A 25,655-nucleotide genomic window follows, 5' to 3' on the forward strand; every position below is an offset into this window, starting at 1 on the left:
GCTCCAACTTTATCTATAACACTCTTGCGCGGAAAAAATATGAGTTTTTGAAAAATACATAGCCTTTGGCCTATTGATAAATCAGCCTTGGCTAATATCTGTAGCATAACTTTTATTAATTGAATTAAATTACCTATAAATTGTGGGTTATTGGCTATTGTACCCGTTGCATATGCCTATGGTGTTTAGGTCTACAATTTTATTCAGCATGTCTCTACTTCGATTTATTGATTTATTTATAAGAAATTTGACAACGGCTCCCTGACTCGATTATTGATGAGGAAAAACAATCACTGGTAATTTAAACGCAAACTTGTTTCACAACATTATAGGCTAGACTGTCTTCTCGGACATATAAGCTTTCTAAAGAAGGGTTTTGACTTTAAAACATTGTGTAAGGAAATCATGCCAAATTCCCGATAACCTAATGTGCTTGCGCGTAAAACACAATTTAGGCTATGGAATATTTGAACGAATTAATTATTAGATGCCTAACAAAATACAATGTATTTCAGCAACCTTTTCAGATGTTTTTGCCGTCTGGGATAAGGAGGTGCATTTGAATAGGCCTAGGGCTACTTTAAAAGTGCAAAAACTATCCAGTCAATCAAATTGTATTTGTCACATCCGCCGAATACAACAGGTGCAGTAGACCTTACGGTGAAATGCTTACTTACAAGCCCTTGTTTTGAAATGCATGACTCAAGCAGACACTCGCTCCGTCATAAAAAAAATATGACATGCCAGCCGCAATGGCGCAACTTTTGCGCTATCGATGCAAGTTAGGTCTATTCTACAAATTTTTAAAGTATATTTTTGTCGAATTTGTGAGGACGAAAGTGACATGGATACAGCATTTATTTATATTATTTTAGACTGGATGACTACTTCGCTTCAAATAGGAATAGTCTGTCCTCTGTCCCTAAACCAGCTCTCCAAAATGGTGATGAAGTGGCACATGTCATCCATGATGGAACGCGATCCTGGAATCGTTCTAGCATTTCACATGCAGGTATGACCAAACGCAAAAGCATGAAACGACTTAGCCTAATATAGCCTTTGTAGAAAGTCTAAACAAATGTACAGATTGCGGAATTATTTAGTGCATGGGGTGCATTGCAATTGGGACGCACATACCCGACCGTTGCAGAAAGTAGCATAGCCAAATGAAGGGTATTTCTTGTTATCTGCCAGCTGTTTTCATTAAGTCCGAGTCTTGAAGCATTATGTTGGACAAAATGTCATTTTTAAAAGGTTAATTATGTAAATATTATATTCGACATGTTTTGCAGTCAAATCATTCAATTCATTTGTATTTCCCATTGTAGTGGACAGCGCACTGCACGACATTTGTGCTGAAAAAAAAGTATCTTACTTTCGTTTGAATTGTTTTATAGGCAAGTGTAATTATCATCTAAATAATATTATCGAGAGGATAGATATCAGTTATTTAATTTAATAATATGACAAGTAGCATAGATATATTAGTGAACGTAGACATAAGCTAAACAAAACATCTAAAAGAGTAAAACAATATCTATGAATTTGTAGGTTATTATTATGATTTTTTTTACCAGGAAATTCTTGTTTTTAAATGCATGACTCAAGCAGACACTTGCTCGGTCATTAAAAATATGACATTCCAAACGCATGTTGAATCCCTGGGCAACTTTCCAGTGATGTAGGGAGCTAGAAGGTGATTCTTATTTTTAAACATTTTTATAAAGTAGATTTTCAGATGTTATGTAAACAATAATGCAAGCAAATTTGGCGGACATGCCCAAATAGAAACAAAGGCACAAATTGGGGCTCATCAAATAATATTTGAGCAGCTGGCACAGTGGACTGAATGAGGTAAACTTTTATCCCAGGAATGTTAAATACATTTCAGTATTAAAGAATGACAGCTTATGTGCAAACAATTAGTTTAATGTGCTCCCAATGACTAGTAGACTGTACAGTTTTAATGCCTCCAACCAGACCTGCCCAAACCAAAACAGCCAACAACCGGGCCTGAAGATATCCCTCCTTGCAATCAACATTTACTAACCCAACACAAGCACATTCACTATCATCATACTACTACTACACAACAGAGAAAACATATACAAAAAAAAAAAGGGAAGATATTTTTGTCAGGTGAATATTAAATTATTCATATTGATTCACAGGCTGTCTTTCTCTAACAGTCCAGAGAGGTCTGATGCAGGGCAGTTATTGGCAACCTATAGACGTTTCTATAAGCCCTTACAGTGCTTTCAAACTCAGACACAGAACTGTATGGGAGTCAAGAGCAACACTTGTGAAAAGCTGCCTGTCACAACAGTTAGGTTACCATTTCCAAATAATAGTATTGATACATTAAGCATTCAATGGTTGTGATAATTGTAAAAATAGTTCTGCCATTGAAAATCCCAAGGGGGGACTACATTAAGTGTAAATAGCTAACTGGTGACAAAGATTGGCACTACATTTTCCCTTATGATACACATAAATCAATAAATAACATTACTTGACAAATTATTTCCTAAAAACTTTTTTTTTTTTTTTTTACATAATAGAAAGCATAAATGTGACGCAATTCAACATGTTGTTACATGGACATGAGATGTGAATGTAGTAGAAGTCTCCATTTAGAAGTAATTTCTACCAGTACAGTACATGAGGATTATAAATCCACTGGCCTCCTCAATTTCCTGTTAATTCAGTGCATAATTAAATTGGTTTGCAAACTTTGCGTGTTTCAATTTGTCCATTTTATTCATGACGTCTGTCACTCGCCTCATGGAGCTCCTGAAAAATAAAGTAGGAAAGGTTTAGAATTACCGGTGTTTAAAAATGGTTACATCCTATCACGAACACCAGTTATCCTACAGTAAGTGTTAAGGTGAGGTTTGAATAATCATTAATCCTCTCAAATACACATTGGGAATTTGAAACTATACAGTACACGGACAAGTAAATAGTTACACATGGGACGTTTAAGCCAAGTGCAACAAGGTTACAGTATATATATTTAAATAATACATCTATTAAACACCCAACGTCTAGTGAGTGCAAGGTCATGTATCCATTGTGTTGGGGTAATACTTCCTTTAAGTTAAACACAAGAGACAGCCACTTGTTGCAGTACTTACGGGTTGAAAACCTTCTTCTCTAGTCTGGAGCGTGAAGTGTTAACACCCTTCTTCAGATCACTGAGGTTGGGGTACTTCTTCTTCTTGCCCTTCCCCTTGCCTTTCTTGCCCTTCCCAAAGGTTTTGGAGGACCCCAGGTCCTCCCCAGTGGCAAGCTCTATGTCCCTCATCAGCTCAGGGTCCCGCCAGTCTAAACAATCAAATAAACTTAGATTACCAGACCTAAATATGGCGTGAAGTCTATAGACATCCAATCACACACGGTAGACACTCAGATTCAGAGGGGTTGGATTAAATGCAGAAGACACATTTCAGTTGAATACATTCAGTTGTACAACTGACTAGGTATCCCCCTTTCCCCAATCACACACGGTAGACACTCCGACCTAAACATGGTGTGTATCAGCAGACATCCAATCACACACGGATGACCTAAACATGGTGTGTATCAGCAGACATCCAATCACACACGGATGACCTAAACATGAACATCCATTTACTCCCAACACTTGGATGGACCAGAAGACGAGCATGTCCAAACATTCAAACACAGGACAAATTGAAAAGACAACCAAACACTGGATTATGGTTTTAAATAAAGGACAAAGTTAAAATGACTCTTACAGACAACACAGTGTTGAAGACCTGATGAGGCTGTAAGAGACCGAGTCAGAGACATACTGCCAGCCCAGGGCCCAGACAAACAGTATTTTGTTCCAAGGTCCTACAGGAGGATGTTGATGGTATGGAGGATTAATCATGGCTGTGATGGCCCGCTCCAAAGCTACGCCTGACCTTGATGGAATAGGTTAACTGCACCATCAACTCAGCCTCATAACGACAACAAACGAGAAAATAATTGAAAAAATGTTTGGTATTTTGGGTCCAGCGTTAGGGCTCTCCTCAATCACCCCTGAGAGCGACATGTGAGAGCCTGTAAAAAAGGGGCACCAATTTTAGTTACAAATTAATTTGGAGTGGGGGGTGTTCGTCTCCCCTGGGGTGGCAGGCAGGGTCGGGTGGGGATGGTGAAAGCCCCCTATTACATGAGCCCTGTGATCCCTCTGTGGTTAAGTCCTGCCTTTTGTGTGCTTTCATTCCTATCCCCAGGATGAGAGAAGGAGAGAGAGAGAGCCCTTATTAAGTTAAGCTGTCTGAAGCCCCTGCAGCAGGGGCCTTTTCTCTGTCAACAGCCTCGTGTCCACTCCAGCTGTGTCCGTCCACCCACCACAGACACTCCATACACACACCACACAGGCAGCTGGGAGCTTGGACGGACACTCCACACAGACAGAGCCTCGGAAGCCTGGACTGATACTCCACACAGACAGAGCCTCGGAAGCCTGGACTGACGCTCCACACAGAGAGCCTCGGAAGCCTGGACTGACACTCCACACAGACAGAGCCTCGGAAGCCTGGACTGACACTCCACACAGACAGAGCCTCGGAAGCCTGGACTGACGCTCCACACAGACAGAGCCTCGGAAGCCTGCACTGACGCTCCACACAGACAGAGCCTCGGAAGCCTGGACTGACACTCCACACAGACAGAGCCTCGGAAGCCTGGACTGATACTCCACACAGACAGAGCCTCGGAAGCCTGGACTGATACTCCACACAGACAGAGCCTCGGAAGCCTGGACTGACGCTCCACACAGACAGAGCCTCGGAAGCCTGGACTGATACTCCACACAGACAGAGCCTCGGAAGCCTGGACTGACACTCCACACAGGCAGCTGGGAGCTTGGACGGACACTCCACACAGACAGAGCCTCGGAAGCCTGGACTGACGCTCCACACAGACAGAGCCTCGGAAGCCTGGACTGACACTCCACACAGACAGAGCCTCGGAAGCCTGGACTGACGCTCCACACAGACAGAGCCTCGGAAGCCTGGACTGACACTCCACACAGGCAGCTGGGAGCTTGGACGGACACTCCACACAGACAGAGCCTCGGAAGCCTGGACTGACGCTCCACACAGACAGAGCCTCGGAAGCCTGGACTGACGCTCCACACAGACAGAGCCTCGGAAGCCTGGACTGACGCTCCACACAGACAGAGCCTCGGAAGCCTGGACTGATACTCCACACAGACAGAGCCTCGGAAGCCTGGACTGATACTCCACACAGACAGAGCCTCGGAAGCCTGGACTGACGCTCCACACAGACAGAGCCTCGGAAGCCTGGACTGATACTCCACACAGACAGAGCCTCGGAAGCCTGGACTGATACTCCACACAGACAGAGCCTCGGAAGCCTGGACTGACACTCCACACAGGCAGCTGGGAGCTTGGACGGACACTCCACACAGACAGAGCCTCGGAAGCCTGGACTGACGCTCCACACAGACAGAGCCTCGGAAGCCTGGACTGACACTCCACACAGACAGAGCCTCGGAAGCCTGGACTGACGCTCCACACAGACAGAGCCTCGGGAGCCTGGACTGACACTCCACACAGACAGAGCCTCGGAAGCCTGGACTGACACTCCACACAGACAAAGCCTCGGAAGCCTGGACTGACACTCCACACAGACAGAGCCTCGGAAGCCTGGACTGACACTCCACACAGACAGCTGGGAGCCTGGACTGACACTCCACACAGACAGAGCCTTGGAAGCTTGGACTGACACTCCACACAGACAAAGCCTCGGAAGCCTGGACTGACACTCCACACAGACAGAGCCTCGGGAGCCTGGACTGACACTCCACACAGACAGAGCCTCGGGAGCAGTCCAGTCCTGGCCTGTGCCTATTGACTCTGCTGTTATCCAAAAATAAACATACACTTGTTGAGACTGTGATTTTTAAACAATTTCTCTGATGTAAATGTAATTTCAGGGGAACAACCTAGGGGTTTTGGAGTGTGGAAAATAGCTGCTATAATAACTGTGTTGAAATAACTCCTCAATACAAGCCTGGAGTATCATTAATCAAATATTTTGTCTAACTTTATTACTAAATTCAGTTTTAGCCATCGTGAGCCAAATAGCAAATTAACTAATTGTCATGACTATAATTGGGAACTCTAATTAAAACCTACTTATACCTTAATGTGCCAAAGACTGATCATGAACCGTAACTGTTTCTCTCAGACATTGAAGACATGCAATTTTAACAGCGTTAACTTGATCATCTATCACAGCCTGACCAAACCTATTTTGAGAGTATGGAATGGTTTGACAATGGAGTTAATATTTAGGATAGAATTGGCATCGAAAGATAAAAGTGCTGCAATGTCTACAAGCCATAGTCTATCTCTCTTTCTTTCTGCCTGACAACAGTCAGAGACCCTGACATCGGTTAGTTCATATAGAATCTAAAATACAACCTATGAGTGTGTGGGGCCACACTAAGAAACTATGTGAGGGCGTTAAGAGTAAAAATCAATAGTGCCCTATGAGAGTGAGTGGAGTGACCAGGCAGGCAGAGAGGATTGATGGATCTCTGCAGGTCCTTATAGGGCTGGTGTGGGTGGCCTGGCGGGTGGCCTGGTGGGCCGGCATGCTGCTGTGCTGAGCCACTGTGGCCATAGAGCCAGAGATACACTGTGTGGCAGCGTCTGGATGAGTCTACAGCGCTGATGGAGTGGGGGATCAATAGTGTAGTTAGTTACAAAAGATGCTATTTCACAAGCCAGTGGCCAGCGGCCGCCCGAGTCAGCTGGCCCCGATACCTGTTTGTTAACAAGTGACTGCAGGCAGAGAAAGCACATCCGACGCCCCGCTGGCAGCAGCCAACAGACCCTTAATTGGCTTTTAGTGCGGCCTCCAGGATAGAGAAAGAGAGAGCCCAGAGCCAGAAACAGCAGTCCATTATCAGGGGTATTGATGACTGTGATTCCATCAGTTCATCTTTTCCTGAACTAAAAAGGCCCTCATCCCCGTGCTGTGGAAGAACCCCTGGCTCCCCGACTCTGGTGCCGTCTTGCTCCTGCCCTTTGTGTGATGGGATGGGAGTGATAAACAGTTCTGAGGGAGGCTGGGAGTGATGGATAGTTCTGAGGGAGACTGGGACTGATGGACATTTCTGAGGGAGGCTGGGACTGATGGACAGTTTTGAGGGAGCCTGGGAGTGATGGACAGTTTTGAGGGAGCCTGGGACTGGGAGTGATGGAGAGTTCTGGGGGAGGAGTCAGAAGCAGGAAGTGTTTCCATTATCTCTCCTTCTTTACCACAGACTAGACCAGAGAGAGCTGCCACTGCACAGGGCAGATATTGGTAAGACCTTTATGAAAGGGAACCTATCAACGCCATCAGATTTCCTTTAGAATATTACTTCCATTACTGTGTCTGCTGTGAGCTAGATAATTATACAAAGTTTTTTTTCAGTTGTAGTGTTTTGGAATTGAAGTGTCTAATAGGAGCCCTCTTATGTCCCTCACCAGGCTGGTCCTCTCTACGTTTCCATTCCTCTTTCTCCAGCCGCACAGCGTCCTCAGGGTTGGTGGGTTTTCCCAGCTCGTCTCGTGGGATGATCGGCCCATGGAAAGGACACTATGGGAATCAGACATTCCTGGCCTCATCAACAACGATCCTCTACATGTCACTTTCACTCTAATTCTGCCTAACTGCAAAGCCTCACTTACTGGTCTCTAAACCTATTACCAGTAGAATATATACAAAAATAGAAATTACAATGACAGTTGTAATACTTTCACCAAAAACTTAAACGCTCACCTTGACTCGGTCCTGGCGTTCACAGAGGCCTCCGTTGGGCATGGGGGTTTTGCACCTGTGCTTGACGGGCTGGAAGCGGCCAGCGAACGTGATGTACCTGGACTTCATCTGGGCAGCCAGCTCCTTATTCTCCACCTCTTCCTCTACCTCGTTGGGAACCCAGAACTGGTGCTGGGAGCTATTCCTGGACACCAGGATAGAGGGAGGGGTGTGAAGAACTGTCCATGCTCTTTACTAATATCAATCTGTAGCAATGGTATAGCTATTAGCTGAGAATTTAGTCAGAAGTATTATGGGAGAGTCTCTTTTCAGAACTCATAACACTGTTTATCTCTAATAACAGCTTTACAGTGACTCTGAACATACAATAGTGCTCTCTAGTGGCCATATCAAAACCAATGAAAACTTAGTGAAAAGTTCAGCTCTGTGCAGTAGTTCCATTTCAATGTATACTCAATAAAACATGCTAGTCATGGAGGAAGTTGGGAGTCTGTATGTACTTGATGATTTTGCCTGCAGTGGGTTGCTCCTCTCCCCAGTAGTAGAGGTCCAAACCGAAGGGGATGACTGGAGCTTTGTCCCTGTCCTCACTAGTCTGGTATGTGGGGTCCACATGACCTCCTGCTGCAGAGCTAGAGAGATGGAAAACAGTAGTCACAAGTCGTTGAGGCTGTGGTTCTTCTCTTTGGTCGAGACAGACATATTTACAAAGTAGCCATCCCAAATCCCAATTCATGTGGAATAAACATCCAGAGCTATGAAGTGAAGCAGGGAGGGGTCACCTGGTGCTCGGTGGCTGGGGTAGGAGGCGCTGCTTGAAGAGGCGGAGTGTGGCGGCTGCACAGGTGGGGTCCTGCTCCTCGTCAGTGGCTCTCTTCCTGGGTCTGGAGAGGGTGTGAGAGGCTCCTGTTGCAGGACACTTCACTGGAGGCTGCACCGGCTTCTTACAGGCCACAGAGGTAGAGGGGGACGGCTCTAAACCTGGAATGACCAGCAGAGTAGTGTGTCCATACGTTACATATTACATCAAGAACTTCCAAATACTTTTTATATATACGGATTTATCAAGCACATTCTACTGCTTTAGTGCTGTGTGCTCACTGCTCAGCTCAGCTAGATTGTTGTGGGACAGCTATTTATTTTCCTAGCCTCTTGGAAAACATACGACTCTCCTCTTAAACACACTGGCCCTCCGCTGAATGTCTAAATCTCCATCTGGCCCTGAAGCCTGGAGATGTTGCCCACCCTGCTGTAGGTAATGTTAACCCAGTTATGAAGTGAAGGCCAGGCCAGGGAGAGGTGGAGGAGATGCTCTGCCGCTGTGCATTACCTCCTGGGTGGGCAGAGAGGGGCTGTAGAGGGGCTCTATGAGGGTCAGACTGAGCTTAAAGCTAGAAGAGAGATCACAGCTCTGCTCTAAGCTGCACCTGCCCCAACCCCATACCAGGACAACTTAAACTTATTAAAACAAATAAATAAAACATGTTTAAAGAGCAGTTGTTACCTCGCAGAGGACAAAGTGGGAGTTACCTTACAGCTACGCATGTAAGCATCTAACCTCATCTTCATCTCCTCTCCTAGTAACAGACCAGATACATTAGAAAATCCTTTGGAAATGAATAAACATTATTAATGACACAAATGTATTTGTGAAAATAATACACATAAACAATTCCCGCCAACAAGAAAAAGGGGGAAAAGGACAATAAAAGAGAATGTAATGTTGGTCAGAGGCACAAGTCTTCTTCCTCATCAGAGCCCATTCCCTGCATGACGTAGGCTTATCCCTGGGTTAATCCAAGAGTCCTCCATCGCTCTGACTTACGGCATCGTTCTGTGCAAAGACCCAATCTGAGGAATTGTGAAATACTACCAAATCCTTTATTTTTCTGTTCAAATTGACCAAAATGGTAGCTATTTGTCTGAAGCAATAAAGTTGCAGGTGTTAAAGAGATAAATCAATAATAGTACATAGAGAGGTCTAGCAGCAGGGAGACACGGCGCTGGGCTGCCAATGGTGGGTATATTGATTTTCCTGAGTTCAGCAGGCCTTGTAATTAAAATGTAAATTTGAGAAAGAGATAACGTCCTGACAGGACTGCTGGGATAAAGGGATAGATAAAAGAGCAGTGGAGAGAATGGAGAGAGAAAGAAAGGGAAAGGCCAAGCTCATCCCTCTCTCTTTGGATCAAAGCTTGGTTTCTAGAGGAAAATAAGAGTTGTTTTCTGAGAAACGGGTTGACGCATTTGATAGATTGGTCTGATAAGTTAAAATAAAAAAACAGTGCATATTCACAAAAATGTTCTGTTTTTTTTTCTAAAAGAGTAGGCTACATTTTATTTATTTGTATTTTTTATTGTTGATTGCACCAAGGCTACAGATATTATTTTTGTCCTAAAACTGAATCTTGTATTTTGACTTGTTCCATTGGATTGGCTTCATGTGTACCTAATCCCTTAGGTATCTGAGAAAACATCTAAAGCAGCCAGGAGAAACATCTACAACGTGCCGTTAAAGTCCTCAAGCCAAAATCAATAGAGATCCAGTCAAAACACAGGTACTAAATACATCACATTTAGTACCACTAAAAACACTACTTTGCCAGATTCATTCTGGGACCAAATCATAATTATTTACCCCCAGGAGGACTGCTTCCAATTTAATGAGGAAATATCCCTTATGTAAGTCACAAAGAATCTTGTGAGTGTGTGTGTGTGTGTGTGTGTGTGTGTGTGTGTGTGTGTGTGTGTGTGTGTGTGTGTGTGTGTGTGTGTGTGTGTGTGTGTGTGTGAGAGAGAAATCACCTCAGCCTGGCTGTGGTAGGAAGCATGCTCTCTCCCTCCCTACTCCCTGTGGTCTAACCCCCCTACAGAGACTAGGGAGCATTCTCTCTCCCTTCCCACTCCCTGTGGTCTAACCACCCTACAGAGACTAGGGAGCATTCTCTCTCCCTTCCCACTCCCTGTGGTCTAACCTCCCTACAGAGACTAGGGAGCATTCTCTCTCCCTTCCCACTCCCTGTGGTCTAACCACCCTACAGAGACTAGGGAGCATTCTCTCTCCCTTCCCACTCCCTGTGGTCTAACCTCCCTACAGAGACTAGGGAGCATTCTCTCTCCCTTCCCACTCCCTGTGGTCTAACCACCCTACAGAGACTAGGGAGCATTCTCTCTCCCTTCCCACTCCCTGTGGTCTAACCTCCCTACAGAGACTAGGGAGCATTCGCTTTCCCTTCCCACTCCCTGTGGACTAACCTCCCTACAGAGACTAGGGAGCATTCTCTCTCCCTTCCCACTCCCTGTGGACTAACCTCCCTACAGAGACTAGGGAGCATTCTCTCTCCCTTCCCACTCCCTGTGGTCTAACCTCCCTACAGAGACTAGGGAGCATTCTCTTTCCCTTCCCACTCCCTGTGGACTAACCTCCCTACAGAGACTAGGGAGCATGCTCTCTCCCTCCCCACTCCCTGTGGTCTAACCCCCCTACAGAGACTAGGGAGCATGCTCTCTCCCTTCCCACTCCCTCCCCACTCCCTGTGGTCTAACCCCCCTACAGAGACTAGGGAGCATGCTCTCTCCCTCCCCACTCCCTGTGGTCTAACCCCCCTGCAGAGACTAGGGAGCATTCTCTCTCCCTTCCCACTCCCTGTGGTCTACCCCCCCTACAGAGAGACTGAGGCTAGATGGATGTTGTAAATTACAGCACTGGGCTAATAGGAGCTCATTAACAGCATTGCATTGTTAATTTTCCATGGCTTCCACAGATCACTTCATAGATCACTCATCAAAGTAGCCTGCCCGGCCATGCTACAGACTTTGTAGGCTGGTTCCTATTCACTTTAAGAACATTAAATAAACCAATCAAGCCACTGGACAACACACAAGGAGGACGGTTTTAGGGCTAATCAGATAACAAATCTAATTTAAGTGACATGGTCAGTTTCGTTTGAAAATGTGATGACAAGGAATTAGGTGGAAAATGTGAACCTAAAACATTAATTTATTTTTATTTAACTAGGCAAGTCAGTTATTATCAGTTTCTTATTTACAATGGCGACCTAGGAACAGTGGGTTAACTGCCTTGTTCAGGGCAGAATGACAGATTTTTACCTTGTCAGCTCGGGGATTCGATCCAGCAACATTCGGTTACTGGCCCAACGCTCCAACCACTTGGCTCCCTTAAGGCTGAATCTGAGCACACAATGTATATTGAAACAAGATGTCTTTGATCACATGTCCAGAAAGGATTCAATTTGAACTTCTTTAGCCAGCAGGTATAAAAGGAGAAATCTTCAGTTCAAACAACAACAAAGCAGTCAGCCCCGCCTCTGTTTTGGTAAACAGCTGAGGGATGGAGCTGGAAAAACGTAACCACTCAAATTCATAGACAGAGCTTCGGATGCGAGGACTGACCATCCTATAGAACAAAATGACAGTTTTAACCATGTTTTGAGGCTATACAGTGTTTGCATTGCTTACAAAAAAAGACAAGTTTATATTTTGGGTTCTGATGGAGTATGACAATTGAACTAAGCATGAGGCATTTTTAAGTTATATTCTTCAAGAATCAATTGGTGTATATCGCTAATTTGAAAGTTAAAAAATGGATGTAGTACGGTAATTGCAGTTTGCCCCTTTGTCAACTATTATGACAGTGTCAGTTGGACACAAGGCTGTTATAATCCACTTGCATTACAGACAACCTCTGATCTCTGTGCATGGCACGTTTTGTTACAGCCTTGCAACCATGTATCAATATTGAGGCCATTAGCAATTACATAGACTGGGAAAATGAACTTCTGACTATAGAACTGGAACAAACTGGTTTGCTGTCATTGATGGAAGACCTTTGATAAAACATTGGTCATAAATCATATAAGGGGATTTAGCACAGGTAAATGAGCAATTATGTTACTTACCATTGGTGAGCAGTTTGGATAATTGAGTACAATGCTGAAGTACTTTTGAACATCTGAAGTTAAAACCAGCCTGGAACGTGCCTGAGGCCTAACCTACGACCTGCACACGTTGGGCTTTAAACAATCACTCTACAAACAAACAGCTTTTAGAGGCATTCTTTGGCACCTTCCTCATGTTTATCTGAACCAATCCAATCATGTGATGTGTGTGTGGTGATATCCTGAGGCGAGGGCGAGAGCTTACTGGGATTACTCTTCATTATGCTCTTCTCAGATGCTGTTTGTATGGCTGTGACCCTGTTGTGTATGCACCTGCCCCTGGTCCTCTGCAGCTGAGCAAACTCACCATACTCCTCCCGTAGATGGTCTGGAATGTGGGATTCAAAACCCTCCTTCTCCGGAACCTCCTCAAAGTCATCATCGTCGTCATCGCTGCCCTCCGGCGCTTTCATCTAGTGGATGGGAAGAGGGTATCTTTGTAAGTACAGGGTCAGCTTAACATGGTTGACTGACTATGGAAAGGACCACTTCACCATTTGGGCTCACGAGTGGCGCAGAGGTCTAAGTCAATGCATCTAGTGCGTCACTACAGACACCTTGGTTCGAATCCAGGCTGTATCACAACCGGCCGTGATTGGGAGTCCCATAGGGCGGCATACAATTGGCCCAGCATCGCCCAGGTTTGGCCGGTGTAGTCCGTCATTGTAAATAAGAATTTGTTCTTAACTGACTTGCCTAGTTAAATAAAGGTTAAAAATAAAATAAACTACTAAATGGTAATGCATTAGCAATGTAGCTAGTTAGACATGTTATTATAAACTAACAATACATGAGAAGGACTATCCTTACTTGCCGAAACATAAAACGAGGCCTCTTCCTAGGACCACAATAATCAAACAGCACCGTCCGTATTCTCCATGCCCCTACATCACTACAAATAAACCGAGACACTCTTCTCTCCCAGTCTTCCTCAAGTCCCCTACCCCCTCTCCTCCCTGCTGTCTCTGTGTTTGTTTGCAGACAGGTTACAGAGGAATTAGGACCTCATCAGCAGTTCCCCGGTTGCTGATTATCACTCAAATGGTATCCCCCACGGCCCTCAGGGTGTTCACAAGATTTACAGCGCCCCGAACGGCTAACTCGGCAGTAACGTGGGACGTCTTCACATTTTAATTCAAAGCCTTAATGGAATTTCCACTTGACCACATCCAATTTTTTTCTGCTTCCTTTTGACGTAGTGGTTTATTTGACCACTGTGCCATCTAATTGTCAGTGCGTATAACAGCACTTGTTTAGTTAATTTTGTCATTGAGGTTAAGGGAGACAGAGAGGGAGATTTACATAAGAGTTTCTCAAGGAGGCAATTTAGTTATTTTTCACCAGTAACTGTAATTGATACAATATGATTGACTACGGTAGTGTTTTTCAAACAGACAACTTAAAAGTTTACAAATGATCTGAAAAGACAACATGTATTAGTTGTAAAGGTATCTAAAGGCTGTTGTTAACCTTTAGATACATTTGCTCAACTACCCCCCCTTCCCCAGTTTGCACATAAGAACCTCTCTGTTCTGGCCAATTCACTCACCTAATACCCACATCTTAGCCTATCCTTTATTCCTGAAAGAAGAGGAAATAAAACTGTTGGAAGCAATAGGCTGTCCAACAGATGGAGAGATAAGTGTACTGTGGCCCTGATTCACAGGTGTGGGAGAGGTGTCTGTGTGCGGAGCTGATAAGGAACCCGAGACAGGCTAGTCAGAGAGAGTCCGGGTCACCAAGCGATATGGAGGCCTCTCACCTCTGAGCCAGCCAGCTGTATTTCCTCAACACAATCGCTTTCGGGGGATCTACTCAACAAGAGCTGAGAGGACTAGGTGGTAACCACCGGCCTAGGTATTAGGCTTCCAGCCATAATCACTACCAAATAAACCCCCCCAAGTCTGATTACTCAGGCTGTGCACTTGACTATTTATTACGTTCCACTTCTCAGACAACAGAGCATGAGTTGGATAAAACTAAACTGATGCTGGCCACCGTGTCCATGGCCCCTGTCTACCTGCCTGTCTGTTAGAAGATGCTGCTGAGAACAAAGAAGGTGGTGTGCATGGTTCAGGACAGGAAGGGAGGTGATGGTCTCCTCCTCTCCTCTGCCTGGAGCCTCTACCTGCACATGCTCATCTATCACCCAGCCTGTACGTTTTGCTATCACTCTAACACTAATCAAAAGAGAAAACTGTCACCGGCGCTGACCTGTGGAACCTCCCAATTACGCTCTTCAGGAATGACAGGGGCACTTAACTCCCCAGGAGAGTAAATGACCACCATCAATCATGGCGGAATAACAATGAGCTGCCTTGGCCGCAAATTATTTTTGGGGTATAGAATCCGAGCAGGGGAATTTATGAAAAGTGAAAAGCAACCCAAGGCTTTTTTCTCTCCTCCTCCTCCCCTCTCTAAGGGAGGCTGTTCTGTTCTGCTCTGCCTGGGGGATGAAGCGAAGCCAGCATCGCCGCTAAACAGAATTTATGCCTTTTAATTTACTCAAAAAGGTAGTTAACCATTCCCTGCGCTACAACGCATAACAGAATGCCATTTAAATATAGGGGTCATTTTCATAAAATATTACCCATAATTCTCATGTCCTTGGTTTGTCGAGGGCACGCCACGTATGAGCCACTGTTTCATGCACGCCTTTCCATTTATTCAGCTTAATTGCTTTCATGATTACCTTTATGTCAAGTAGTACAGGTAGATCAAAGCTTGCTTTTTATTTCTCTTATTGCCCCTCATTTTATTTTTCATTACCGCATGTGAGCGGTGTTGAATATGGCAGATTAGGGTCTAAACTGTCTTTGGATGAGGTCTAAATTACTCCCTGTTATCGCTTTCAACAGGGAGACGAGCCACAGTGGCACAGTAATGTACATGTTGCTCAGAGAGGAGCCACAGTATTGTACCTGCTGCTCAGAGAGCAGCCACAGTAATGTACCTGCTGCTCAGAGAGCAGCCACAGTAATGTACCTGCTGCTCAGAGAGCAGCCACAGTAACGTGCATGTTGCTCAGAGAGGAGCCACAGTAATGCGCATGTTGCTCAGAGAGCAGCCAAAGTAATGTACCTGCTGCTCAGAGAGGAGCCACAGTAATGTACATGCTGCTCAGAGAGGAGCCACAGTAATGTACCTGCTGCTCAGAGAAGAGCCACAGTAATGTACCTGCTGCTCAGAGAGGAGCCACAGTAATGTACCTGCTGCTCAGAGAGGAGCCACAGTAATGTACCTGCTGCTCAGAGAGGAGCCACAGTAATGTACATGCTGCTCAGAGAGGAGCCACAGTAATGTACCTGCTGCTCAGAGAGGAGCCACAGTAATGTACATGCTGCTCAGAGAGGAGCCACAGTAATGTACCTGCTGCTGAGAGAGGAGCCACAGTAATGTACATGTTGCTCAGAGAGGAGCCACAGTAATGTACATGCTGCTCAGAGAGGAGCCACAGTAATGTACCTGCTGCTCAGAGAGGAGCCACAGTAATGTACATGTTGCTCAGAGAGGAGCCACAGTAATGTACATGTTGCTCAGAGAGGAGCCACAGTAATGTACATGTTGCTCAGAGAGGAGCCACAGTAATGTACATGTTGCTCAGAGAGGAGCCACAGTAATGTACCTGCTGCTCAGAGAGGAGCCACAGTAATGTACATGTTGCTCAGAGAGGAGCCACAGTAATGTACCTGCTGCTCAGAGAGGAGCCAAAGTAATGTACATGTTGCTCAGAGAGGAGCCACAGTAATGTACATGTTGCTCAGAGAGGAGCCACAGTAATGTACCTGCTGCTCAGAGAGGAGCCAAAGTAATGTACATGTTGCTCAGAGAGGAGCCACAGTAATGTACCTGCTGCTCAGAGAGGAGCCAAAGTAATGTACATGCTGCTCAGAGAGGAGCCACAGTAATGTACCTGCTGCTCAGAGAGGAGCCACAGTAATGTACATGCTGCTCAGAGAGGAGCCACAGTAATGTACATGTTGCTCAGAGAGGAGCCAAAGTAATGTACATGTTGCTCAGAGAGGAGCCACAGTAATGTACATGCTGCTCAGAGAGGAGCCACCGTAATGTACCTGCTGCTCAGAGAGGAGCCAAAGTAATGTACATGTTGCTCAGAGAGGAGCCACAGTAATGTACATGCTGCTCAGAGAGGAGCCACAGTAATGTACCTGCTGCTCAGAGAGGAGCCAAAGTAATGTACATGTTGCTCAGAGAGGAGCCAAAGTAATGTACATGTTGCTCAGAGAGGAGCCAAAGTAATGTACATGTTGCTCAGAGAGGAGCCACAGTAATGTACATGCTGCTCAGAGAGGAGCCACAGTAATGTACCTGCTGCTCAGAGAGGAGCCAAAGTAATGTACATGTTGCTCAGAGAGGAGCCAAAGTAATGTACCTGCTGCTTAGAGAGGAGCCAAAGTAATGTACATGTTGCTCAGAGAGGAGCCAAAGTAATGCGCATGTTGCTCAGAGAGGAGCCAAAGTAATGTACATGTTGCTCAGAGAGGAGCCAAAGTAATGTACATGTTGCTCAGAGAGGAGCCACAGTAATGTACATGCTGCTCAGAGAGGAGCCACAGTAATGTACATGTTGCTCAGAGAGGAGCCAAAGTAATGTACATGTTGCTCAGAGAGGAGCCAAAGTAATGTACATGCTGCTCAGAGAGGAGCCACAGTAATGTACCTGCTGCTCAGAGAGGAGCCACAGTAATGTACATGTTGCTCAGAGAGGAGCCACAGTAATGTACCTGCTGCTCAGAGAGGAGCCAAAGTAATGTACATGTTGCTCAGAGAGGAGCCACAGTAATGTACATGTTGCTCAGAGAGGAGCCACAGTAATGTACCTGCTGCTCAGAGAGGAGCCAAAGTAATGTACATGTTGCTCAGAGAGGAGCCACAGTAATGTACCTGCTGCTCAGAGAGGAGCCAAAGTAATGTACATGCTGCTCAGAGAGGAGCCACAGTAATGTACCTGCTGCTCAGAGAGGAGCCACAGTAATGTACATGCTGCTCAGAGAGGAGCCACAGTAATGTACATGTTGCTCAGAGAGGAGCCAAAGTAATGTACATGTTGCTCAGAGAGGAGCCACAGTAATGTACATGCTGCTCAGAGAGGAGCCACCGTAATGTACCTGCTGCTCAGAGAGGAGCCAAAGTAATGTACATGTTGCTCAGAGAGGAGCCAAAGTAATGTACATGTTGCTCAGAGAGGAGCCACAGTAATGTACATGCTGCTCAGAGAGGAGCCACAGTAATGTACCTGCTGCTCAGAGAGGAGCCAAAGTAATGTACATGTTGCTCAGAGAGGAGCCAAAGTAATGTACATGTTGCTCAGAGAGGAGCCACAGTAATGTACATGCCGCTCAGAGAGGAGCCACAGTAATGTACCTGCTGCTCAGAGAGGAGCCAAAGTAATGTACATGTTGCTCAGAGAGGAGCCAAAGTAATGTACATGTTGCTCAGAGAGGAGCCACAGTAATGTACATGCTGCTCAGAGAGGAGCCACAGTAATGTACCTGCTGCTCAGAGAGGAGCCAAAGTAATGTACATGTTGCTCAGAGAGGAGCCAAAGTAATGTACATGTTGCTCAGAGAGGAGCCACAGTAATGTACCTGCTGCTCAGAGAGGAGCCAAAGTAATGTACATGTTGCTCAGAGAGGAGCCACAGTAATGTACCTGCTGCTCAGAGAGGAGCCAAAGTAATGTACATGCTGCTCAGAGAGGAGCCACAGTAATGTACCTGCTGCTCAGAGAGGAGCCACAGTAATGTACATGCTGCTCAGAGAGGAGCCACAGTAATGTACATGTTGCTCAGAGAGGAGCCAAAGTAATGTACATGTTGCTCAGAGAGGAGCCACAGTAATGTACATGCTGCTCAGAGAGGAGCCACCGTAATGTACCTGCTGCTCAGAGAGGAGCCAAAGTAATGTACATGTTGCTCAGAGAGGAGCCAAAGTAATGTACATGTTGCTCAGAGAGGAGCCACAGTAATGTACATGCTGCTCAGAGAGGAGCCACAGTAATGTACATGCTGCTCAGAGAGGAGCCAAAGTAATGTACATGTTGCTCAGAGAGGAGCCACAGTAATGTACATGCTGCTCAGAGAGGAGCCACAGTAATGTACCTGTTGCTCAGAGAGGAGCCAAAGTAATGTACATGTTGCTCAGAGAGGAGCCAAAGTAATGTACATGTTGCTCAGAGAGGAGCCAAAGTAATGTACATGTTGCTCAGAGAGGAGCCACAGTAATGTACATGCTGCTCAGAGAGGAGCCACAGTAATGTACCTGCTGCTCAGAGAGGAGCCAAAGTAATGTACATGTTGCTCAGAGAGCCAAAGAGCCAAAGTAATGTACCTGCTGCTTAGAGAGGAGCCAAAGTAATGTACATGTTGCTCAGAGAGGAGCCAAAGTAATGTACATGTTGCTCAGAGAGGAGCCAAAGTAATGTACATGTTGCTCAGAGAGGAGCCACAGTAATGTACATGCTGCTCAGAGAGGAGCCACAGTAATGTACATGTTGCTCAGAGAGGAGCCAAAGTAATGTACATGTTGCTCAGAGAGGAGCCAAAGTAATGTACATGCTGCTCAGAGAGGAGCCAAAGTAATGTACATGCTGCTCAGAGAGGCCAACTAGATGGTGGTGAATAAGTGGCTCATCCTTCGCCCTGCACTTAATACAACAGGCACCTGCGCTTATGAGACACGAAGACCAATTTAATTGTCCCACAATATTACAACAATATCAGATTAAATAGTAATTAACTCATAATTATTGATATTCGAGAGAGAAAGAAAGAAAGCAAAAGAGCAGTATGATACTTGAAGAAACTAAGGATATTTTTTTCTATTTCATAGAATATAATAATGGTTTCTAATATAATAATGGTTTTGGTAACACTTTAGTTTGTGTTGCGTTGTGGATTGCACTCTCTCTCCCTTTCCCTGTTTGGGGGGCAGAATCTGCGAAGTTAGAAGAGAGTTGTTAAAGCAATCATTTCTATGGTAAACAGTAGGTTGGGGGATTTGGCTATCTCGTACCTTACCATTGTGGTAACACTTGACACTCGTTATAACACGGTCATAACCATGTCATAATATGCCATAACAGCTAACAACTTGTCATAATATGTTCATGACACATATTGAAACCTGTTGACATATATTGCGTTATTTTATGGCTGGTTATGACACCTACGGAAGAGTGTAAAAACCAGAGTGTGTGTAAAAAAAACATGACAGTGTCATGAAGTGTATTATCTACAAGTTATTTAAAATATGACAACAAAGGATTTAAGAAACACACTTTCAAACAAAAGGAAACTTCTTGACAGGAAAAAAACTCATTTAAATAAATGTGGGTTTGACACTTATGTAGGTGTCATAACCAGCCATAATATTCCATATATGTCACAAAAAGTGTAAATATATGGGTCATGACCGTGGTAATACCATATTATTACAGGTTATGACAAGTTATGTCAGCTGTTATGACATGGTTATGACCGTGTTATAATGTGTCATGACACTGAGTGTCAAGTGTTACCACAATGGTAAGGTACGAGATAGCCAAATCCCCAAACTTAATGTTTACCATAGAAATGGTCGCTTCAACTACTCTATTCTAATTTAGCGGATTCCACCCTCAAACTCAGGGAAAAGGAGACAAAGTGCAATCCACAACGCAATACAAACGTTCTACATTACTCCAGGCCCAGGTATAGTCTTTCATTCCCAGTAGCTAGCAATTGTGGAAAAGGAGATTGCTATTTTGTTTATACCAGTTGTCTTCTTTAATCCAAAGCAGTTATTTCTCCGTTGATAGATTAAAACCCCATGGAATAATATTACCAGCTCACTAGAAATTCCTGGTCGACAGACATTCTTTTAGTTTTAATTCTGCAGTGATAAAATCAGGACTGCAATCTTGAGATGACAGCGTTGTAACTCTTATAAAGGGGTGTGCATGGGGAGGAGAAACATTTTGCTGACACAAGCCTATCTAAAACATGGGCTCTATCCCTTATCCCCACCGTAGCATTTAAAAACAGACATTTTTCCTATCCTGTACAACGTATAAAGAAAATCACATTTTCTCTCTCTTACAAAATACTCCAGGACAGTTCCAAGATATTTATTTTAATTTTAAGTTCACAATACGGATATCTTCCCCATGAATGGTCTACATAGCAAATACAGCAGCTTTAGGCTACAACTGCAGTGTTATTTGTTACTATTTATTCCTTTGTATTTCAGAGACAATAATTGTATGTCATTCAATCAGGAAAATGGGTGTTCTTTTTTCATAAAAAAAAAATCTAATTATACACATTTCCCTAATTAGGCTAATTAAAATTCTGCAAAGGTGTCCATGATACATTTTAGAGACAGAAGCAGGCGCAATAAATAAGAATATGATCCATTCCTTCCCAATGCTACTTGGCGTGCCATTCCTTCCCAGTTCTACTTGGCGTGCAATTCCTTCCCAGTGCTACTTGGGGTGCCATTCCTTCCCAGTGCTACTTGGCGCATCATTCCTTCCCAGTGCTACTTGGCGTGCCATTCCTTCCCAGTGCTACTTGGCGTATCATTCCTTCCCAGTTCTACTTGGCGTGCCATTCCTTCCCAGTGCTATTTGCCGTGTCATTCCTTCCCAGTGCTACTTGGCTTTTAAACATCCAGGGTGAACTATGGATTGGCCATGTCCAAACCTCTGTCCCTTCCCCCAGTGAAAGGTGTAGGTGAGGTTCTGGTTATATATCCACCACTTACTGGGAAAAACACCATTCAGGGGGCTAAAGTGCTCCCTGTGCCCTCCAATATATTTTCTATGGTCTAATTAATTGTGTAAGCAATCTCAATGACTTTGTGCCCTGGGACTGCCCGCTCCAGTGTACTCCTTAAGTCTGTTATCCTTTAAAAAAAATATCTTAGGAGGCAACGTCAGACAACTCAACTCAACTTCATTTGTCTTTTGGCAAGTTTGATGGCTATGCATTTAAAAACCCATTCAATCTTATAAACCAAAAATGTTATGTACTCAGCTGTGATGGTCCTTCGTTCATCTGCTATTTATATGCTAATATCCACTCTCACTGGAAGGTAATTATTACAGCAAACCAATAACTCAGGTGTATGGGCTGCTGGAGCAAGGCGGCTGGGCCAGGGGAATGCCCAGCCAGGGGAATGGAATTAAGCGCTGCGAGTCGGTCGGTCGGAGGACACACTCAAGACTGCTGGAGGTGAAAAACTCTTTAAGTTGTCCTCCATTGTCTCTGCAGACAATGTAATGCCCCTCACTGCCAGGCTGTCCCTTGTGGCTGTAAGACAGCATTCAGTCTCAGAAACACACAAGTCCACAGACAGACAGACACCATCTCCTCAGCATACAGGAGTATATTACATTATGCATTACTGTGGAGGGAGAATGTGTTCTGTGAAGATTGTAAAGGCTTTAATGCAAGAATCATTTAAATGCATTTACTTTCTTTACATAAGAAAATGTAGCCTAACGCAAAATGTGCTTTGGTCTTGGAAAGCATTTCCAGTCACATAGTGATTGATGTTAATGAGTATTTCCACCATGCATATATAGCCTAGCTACTATTCGATTGGTTCTGTGGTCAAGAGCCATGTCCAAATACTGTGTGGTACTTTGTAGCAGCATTGGATAAAAAGAGTTTCTGTCATAAAGTAATGAAGTGAGAAAAGGCCTATTGGGTAAATAAGATTCAATGGGAGGGAGAGGATCTGACATGAAGACAAACAGAAGGGGGACTGAGGGATGCTTTGGGGAGGTGGAGATTGGTACCAGCCAATAGTAATGGTCCATATTCCAGACCTACTACCGGACTGGGTATCTGGGGGATACACTAATGAGGGCCCCTTAGGGGCCTCCCCTGGGACCTCATCCTGGAGGGGATCGCCAGGTCACCTGACAGATGAAGTTATATATGTCTACATCCTCCAAACGACACTGTCAGCTTCCCCAATGTCTTTATCCTGAACGTCTGGAACAGGCAGAGTGGGCCAACCAGCGACGTGACACGGGCGCAATCATAGGATGATGAGACTATTACTTAGCCCATCTGATGAATATATTTGAACTATGTCTAGATAAATGCATGCTGAAAGTGGTTCACATTAAATAGGCCCAGTCTCTGAACATCATAAAGATAATGACATTCGGGGATATAACAACAGTTATCCTGCTTACTGATCTCAAATGAGTGATCATGTGCTTGACTGAACCCTGTACAGATCAGTGGTCAGTGTGGATCAGGAGTGCAGAGGGTGAAGACAGACTAGGCCTGCCAAGCCTCTACGTTAGCTCCCAGACAGAGTGTGGAGTGGTGCTAACATTAATACCAGTCAGTCTGTAGATATTGTACACACGGCCTGATCAGGTGAGGATGAAGCACAGAACAGGCAGGGGGAAAGACTCTCTCTGTTTATCTCCAGTTTCCCAATGTGAAAAACAGAGAGACATCAATTACTGCTCTTCCTCCTGGTCCTGATAAGATGCCTTATCTGGGTAAACAACGCAATATTCATCCCATGCTGCATGTTCAATGTGTGGGGAGGGGGTTGAAAAGGTGCCTGCTTTACAAATACTCCCTTCTTTACCATAAACCTCAGTGACCAATAATTAAAGGTGCTTAAATGAGATCCAGCCAGCTGCAGAGTGCTGGTGTCAGACACATCCACCTCTTCCATTTATCAAATGGGTGCCACTGCCAGCAGACAGAGAGAGAGGATGGGTACCGACTGCTAGAGAAAGAGGGATACTGCTGGAGGAAGAGGTATACTGCAGTACAGCAGGCACTCAGTCTGGATGTGGGTTAAGGTTTGGCCCTTTTATTTACAATAGGACGAGGACGGAGAAGTGGGTCCTTCATGGAGTATGGATTGCTCAATCAAATATCAAATTGATGTCAAGAGTACATTTGAATTAAAACAGTTTTCATGGATACGTTTAAAGCAAGCATACTTTGCTTTCTGTTGTACTCACTGAAGCCTGATAGAGAATTAATGCAACATAGAATTAAAACGTAACATAAATTATCCAAATCCATGATTGGATCTCAAATGTTTCTGTGCATGTTATGCAACTGTGAGGAGGTACAACGTAGTGTAGTCCTGCAGGCCGAAGGCATACAAATATACTAACTACAAGGCTATTAAGGGTTGAGTTGTTTTGGTAATTACTTTGTTCCTTGACTTCACGTCTATGTTTTTATGTCAGTGGAGTGAGAAGCAGCTAAACTACCATCTTTACCTTTTTGGATTTCTCAATTTTACTCCCAATCAGCACGGGTTTATTGAGTCGAAAAAGCAATCACATCCTTGTCAGAGCCCCGATAAAGCGAATACAGTAATGAAATGCTTTTAAGGGTAAAAAGGAAAAACTAATTATGATAAAGGACTTTAAGTTGTTGCTTTATCACACGGCATTGGAAATGTTGTCTGACAGTGATAAACCTTTACAGGTAGCAGTATGGCGCTCTGTCACTGTCACTTCCCCGCGTTCCCTCAAACGCAACGCTCTCTTGCTCTCCCTGCCCAGTTAAAAAGGGACATCAGGTGTCATAATGATGAGTCTCATAACTGCTAGGTATGCGTAGTATTCCAGAGAGGGGGAGAAATGGTTCTGTCTATTAATACCTGAAGCCCTGCCTCTCCATTCTTTCTCGCTGTGCTAATCTCAGCCTGATGCGTTCCATTTCAACACCGCTATCATACCTTGCACAAATGTCCAACTATTCATTTTTTAAAATACAACTACTGTGGTTGTTCCATTTCCAGGCCCTGAAACAATTTAAAATAAAAGACATTACAGAAGTGCTGAACGTGGAATTAGATTTGAGGGACTTTTGCCTTCAGGTATTAATGGTATTGAGGCCATGGACAACATGTCAATGACGCCGCTCACTTTTTCCAATGAGAAAATCAATAACAATAACATGTGGGATTTCACAGTTTTCAGAGAAGATCTGAACATAAATATGTAAAAGTGAAGAGGATAAATATGTCTGTATTAAAAACACAGCAATTGATGCATACTGCATTAGTGCAATCTATTTACTTGTATTTAAAAAAGGATTTTACCTATGGATAATACAGACCACACACAGATATCTGCACACTGACGTTTGTTAAATGATCCTCAATACCGTACTGATAGTTGTCAACCCCTCGAGCCAGGCCGTTAACCCACTGTTCCCCGGGAGCCGAGACGTGGGTGGCGATTAAGCCACCTCTCTGATTCAGAGGGGTTGGGTTAAATGCAGAAGACACATTTCAGTTGTACAACTGACTAGGTATCCCCCTTTCCCTACTCATATGGGGCGGCAGGTATTCTAGTGGTTAGAGCGTTGCAAGATCGAATCCCCGAGCTGACAGGGTAATTTTTTTTGTCATTCTGCCCCTGAACAAGACAGTTAACTCACTGTTCCTAGGCTGTCATTGAAAATAGGAATTTGTTCTTTACTGACTTGCCTAGTTAAATAAAATAAAAGTATGGCAAGTGGTAAACCTCTTCCTCTCCGTGGGTAATACGTTGTGAAATAGTGCCCTCTGCTGGTAAAAATATATACTTGCAACCAGGCTGAGAAGTCACATGAACAACTGGACAATTAAAAGGAGGAATGCATGCAAAGAAAAATATGATCTGGATTTCTTGCAAATTATTATATTTCTCGACACCTGCCCTTCTTGCTAAATAATGTTTTCATTGTACTCACCACTCTGCGATGCCTGGCCTTGTAGTCAATGTGCAGGTCTTCATGTTTCTGCAGAGCTCTCTCCAGCGACGACTTCAAGTCTATGGCACGTCTGAGGAGCGGTTCTGGCACACCCGCCTTGATGAAAACCTTGGGAGATAGTAATC

General features: G+C 44.5%; 1 protein-coding gene across 3 annotated transcripts in view; it reads right to left on the reverse strand.

Annotated features, from left to right (window-relative positions):
* Positions 1 to 1,843: 1,843 nt before the first annotated feature.
* Positions 1,844 to 25,655, reverse strand: part of uvssa (UV-stimulated scaffold protein A) — a 30,102-nt gene continuing 6,290 nt past the window's right edge. For 2 of the 3 annotated variants that reach the window (XM_035762687.2, XM_035762688.2), the window contains exons 7-14: positions 25,510 to 25,638; positions 13,081 to 13,186; positions 8,598 to 8,796; positions 8,316 to 8,447; positions 7,816 to 7,999; positions 7,521 to 7,632; positions 3,138 to 3,327; positions 1,844 to 2,793 (exon numbers count right to left, since the gene is read on the reverse strand). In XM_035762687.2, the coding sequence (XP_035618580.1) occupies positions 2,700 to 2,793; positions 3,138 to 3,327; positions 7,521 to 7,632; positions 7,816 to 7,999; positions 8,316 to 8,447; positions 8,598 to 8,796; positions 13,081 to 13,186; positions 25,510 to 25,638 (1,146 nt within the window). In that variant the 3' untranslated portion in view covers positions 1,844 to 2,699. The remainder of the gene's footprint in view (positions 2,794 to 3,137; positions 3,328 to 7,520; positions 7,633 to 7,815; positions 8,000 to 8,315; positions 8,448 to 8,597; positions 8,797 to 13,080; positions 13,187 to 25,509; positions 25,639 to 25,655) is intronic. The other variant, XM_035762689.2, reaches the window with a different exon arrangement.

This window comes from Oncorhynchus keta, chromosome 30, assembly GCF_023373465.1.
Source record: "Oncorhynchus keta strain PuntledgeMale-10-30-2019 chromosome 30, Oket_V2, whole genome shotgun sequence".
Lineage (NCBI taxonomy): Eukaryota > Metazoa > Chordata > Actinopteri > Salmoniformes > Salmonidae > Oncorhynchus > Oncorhynchus keta.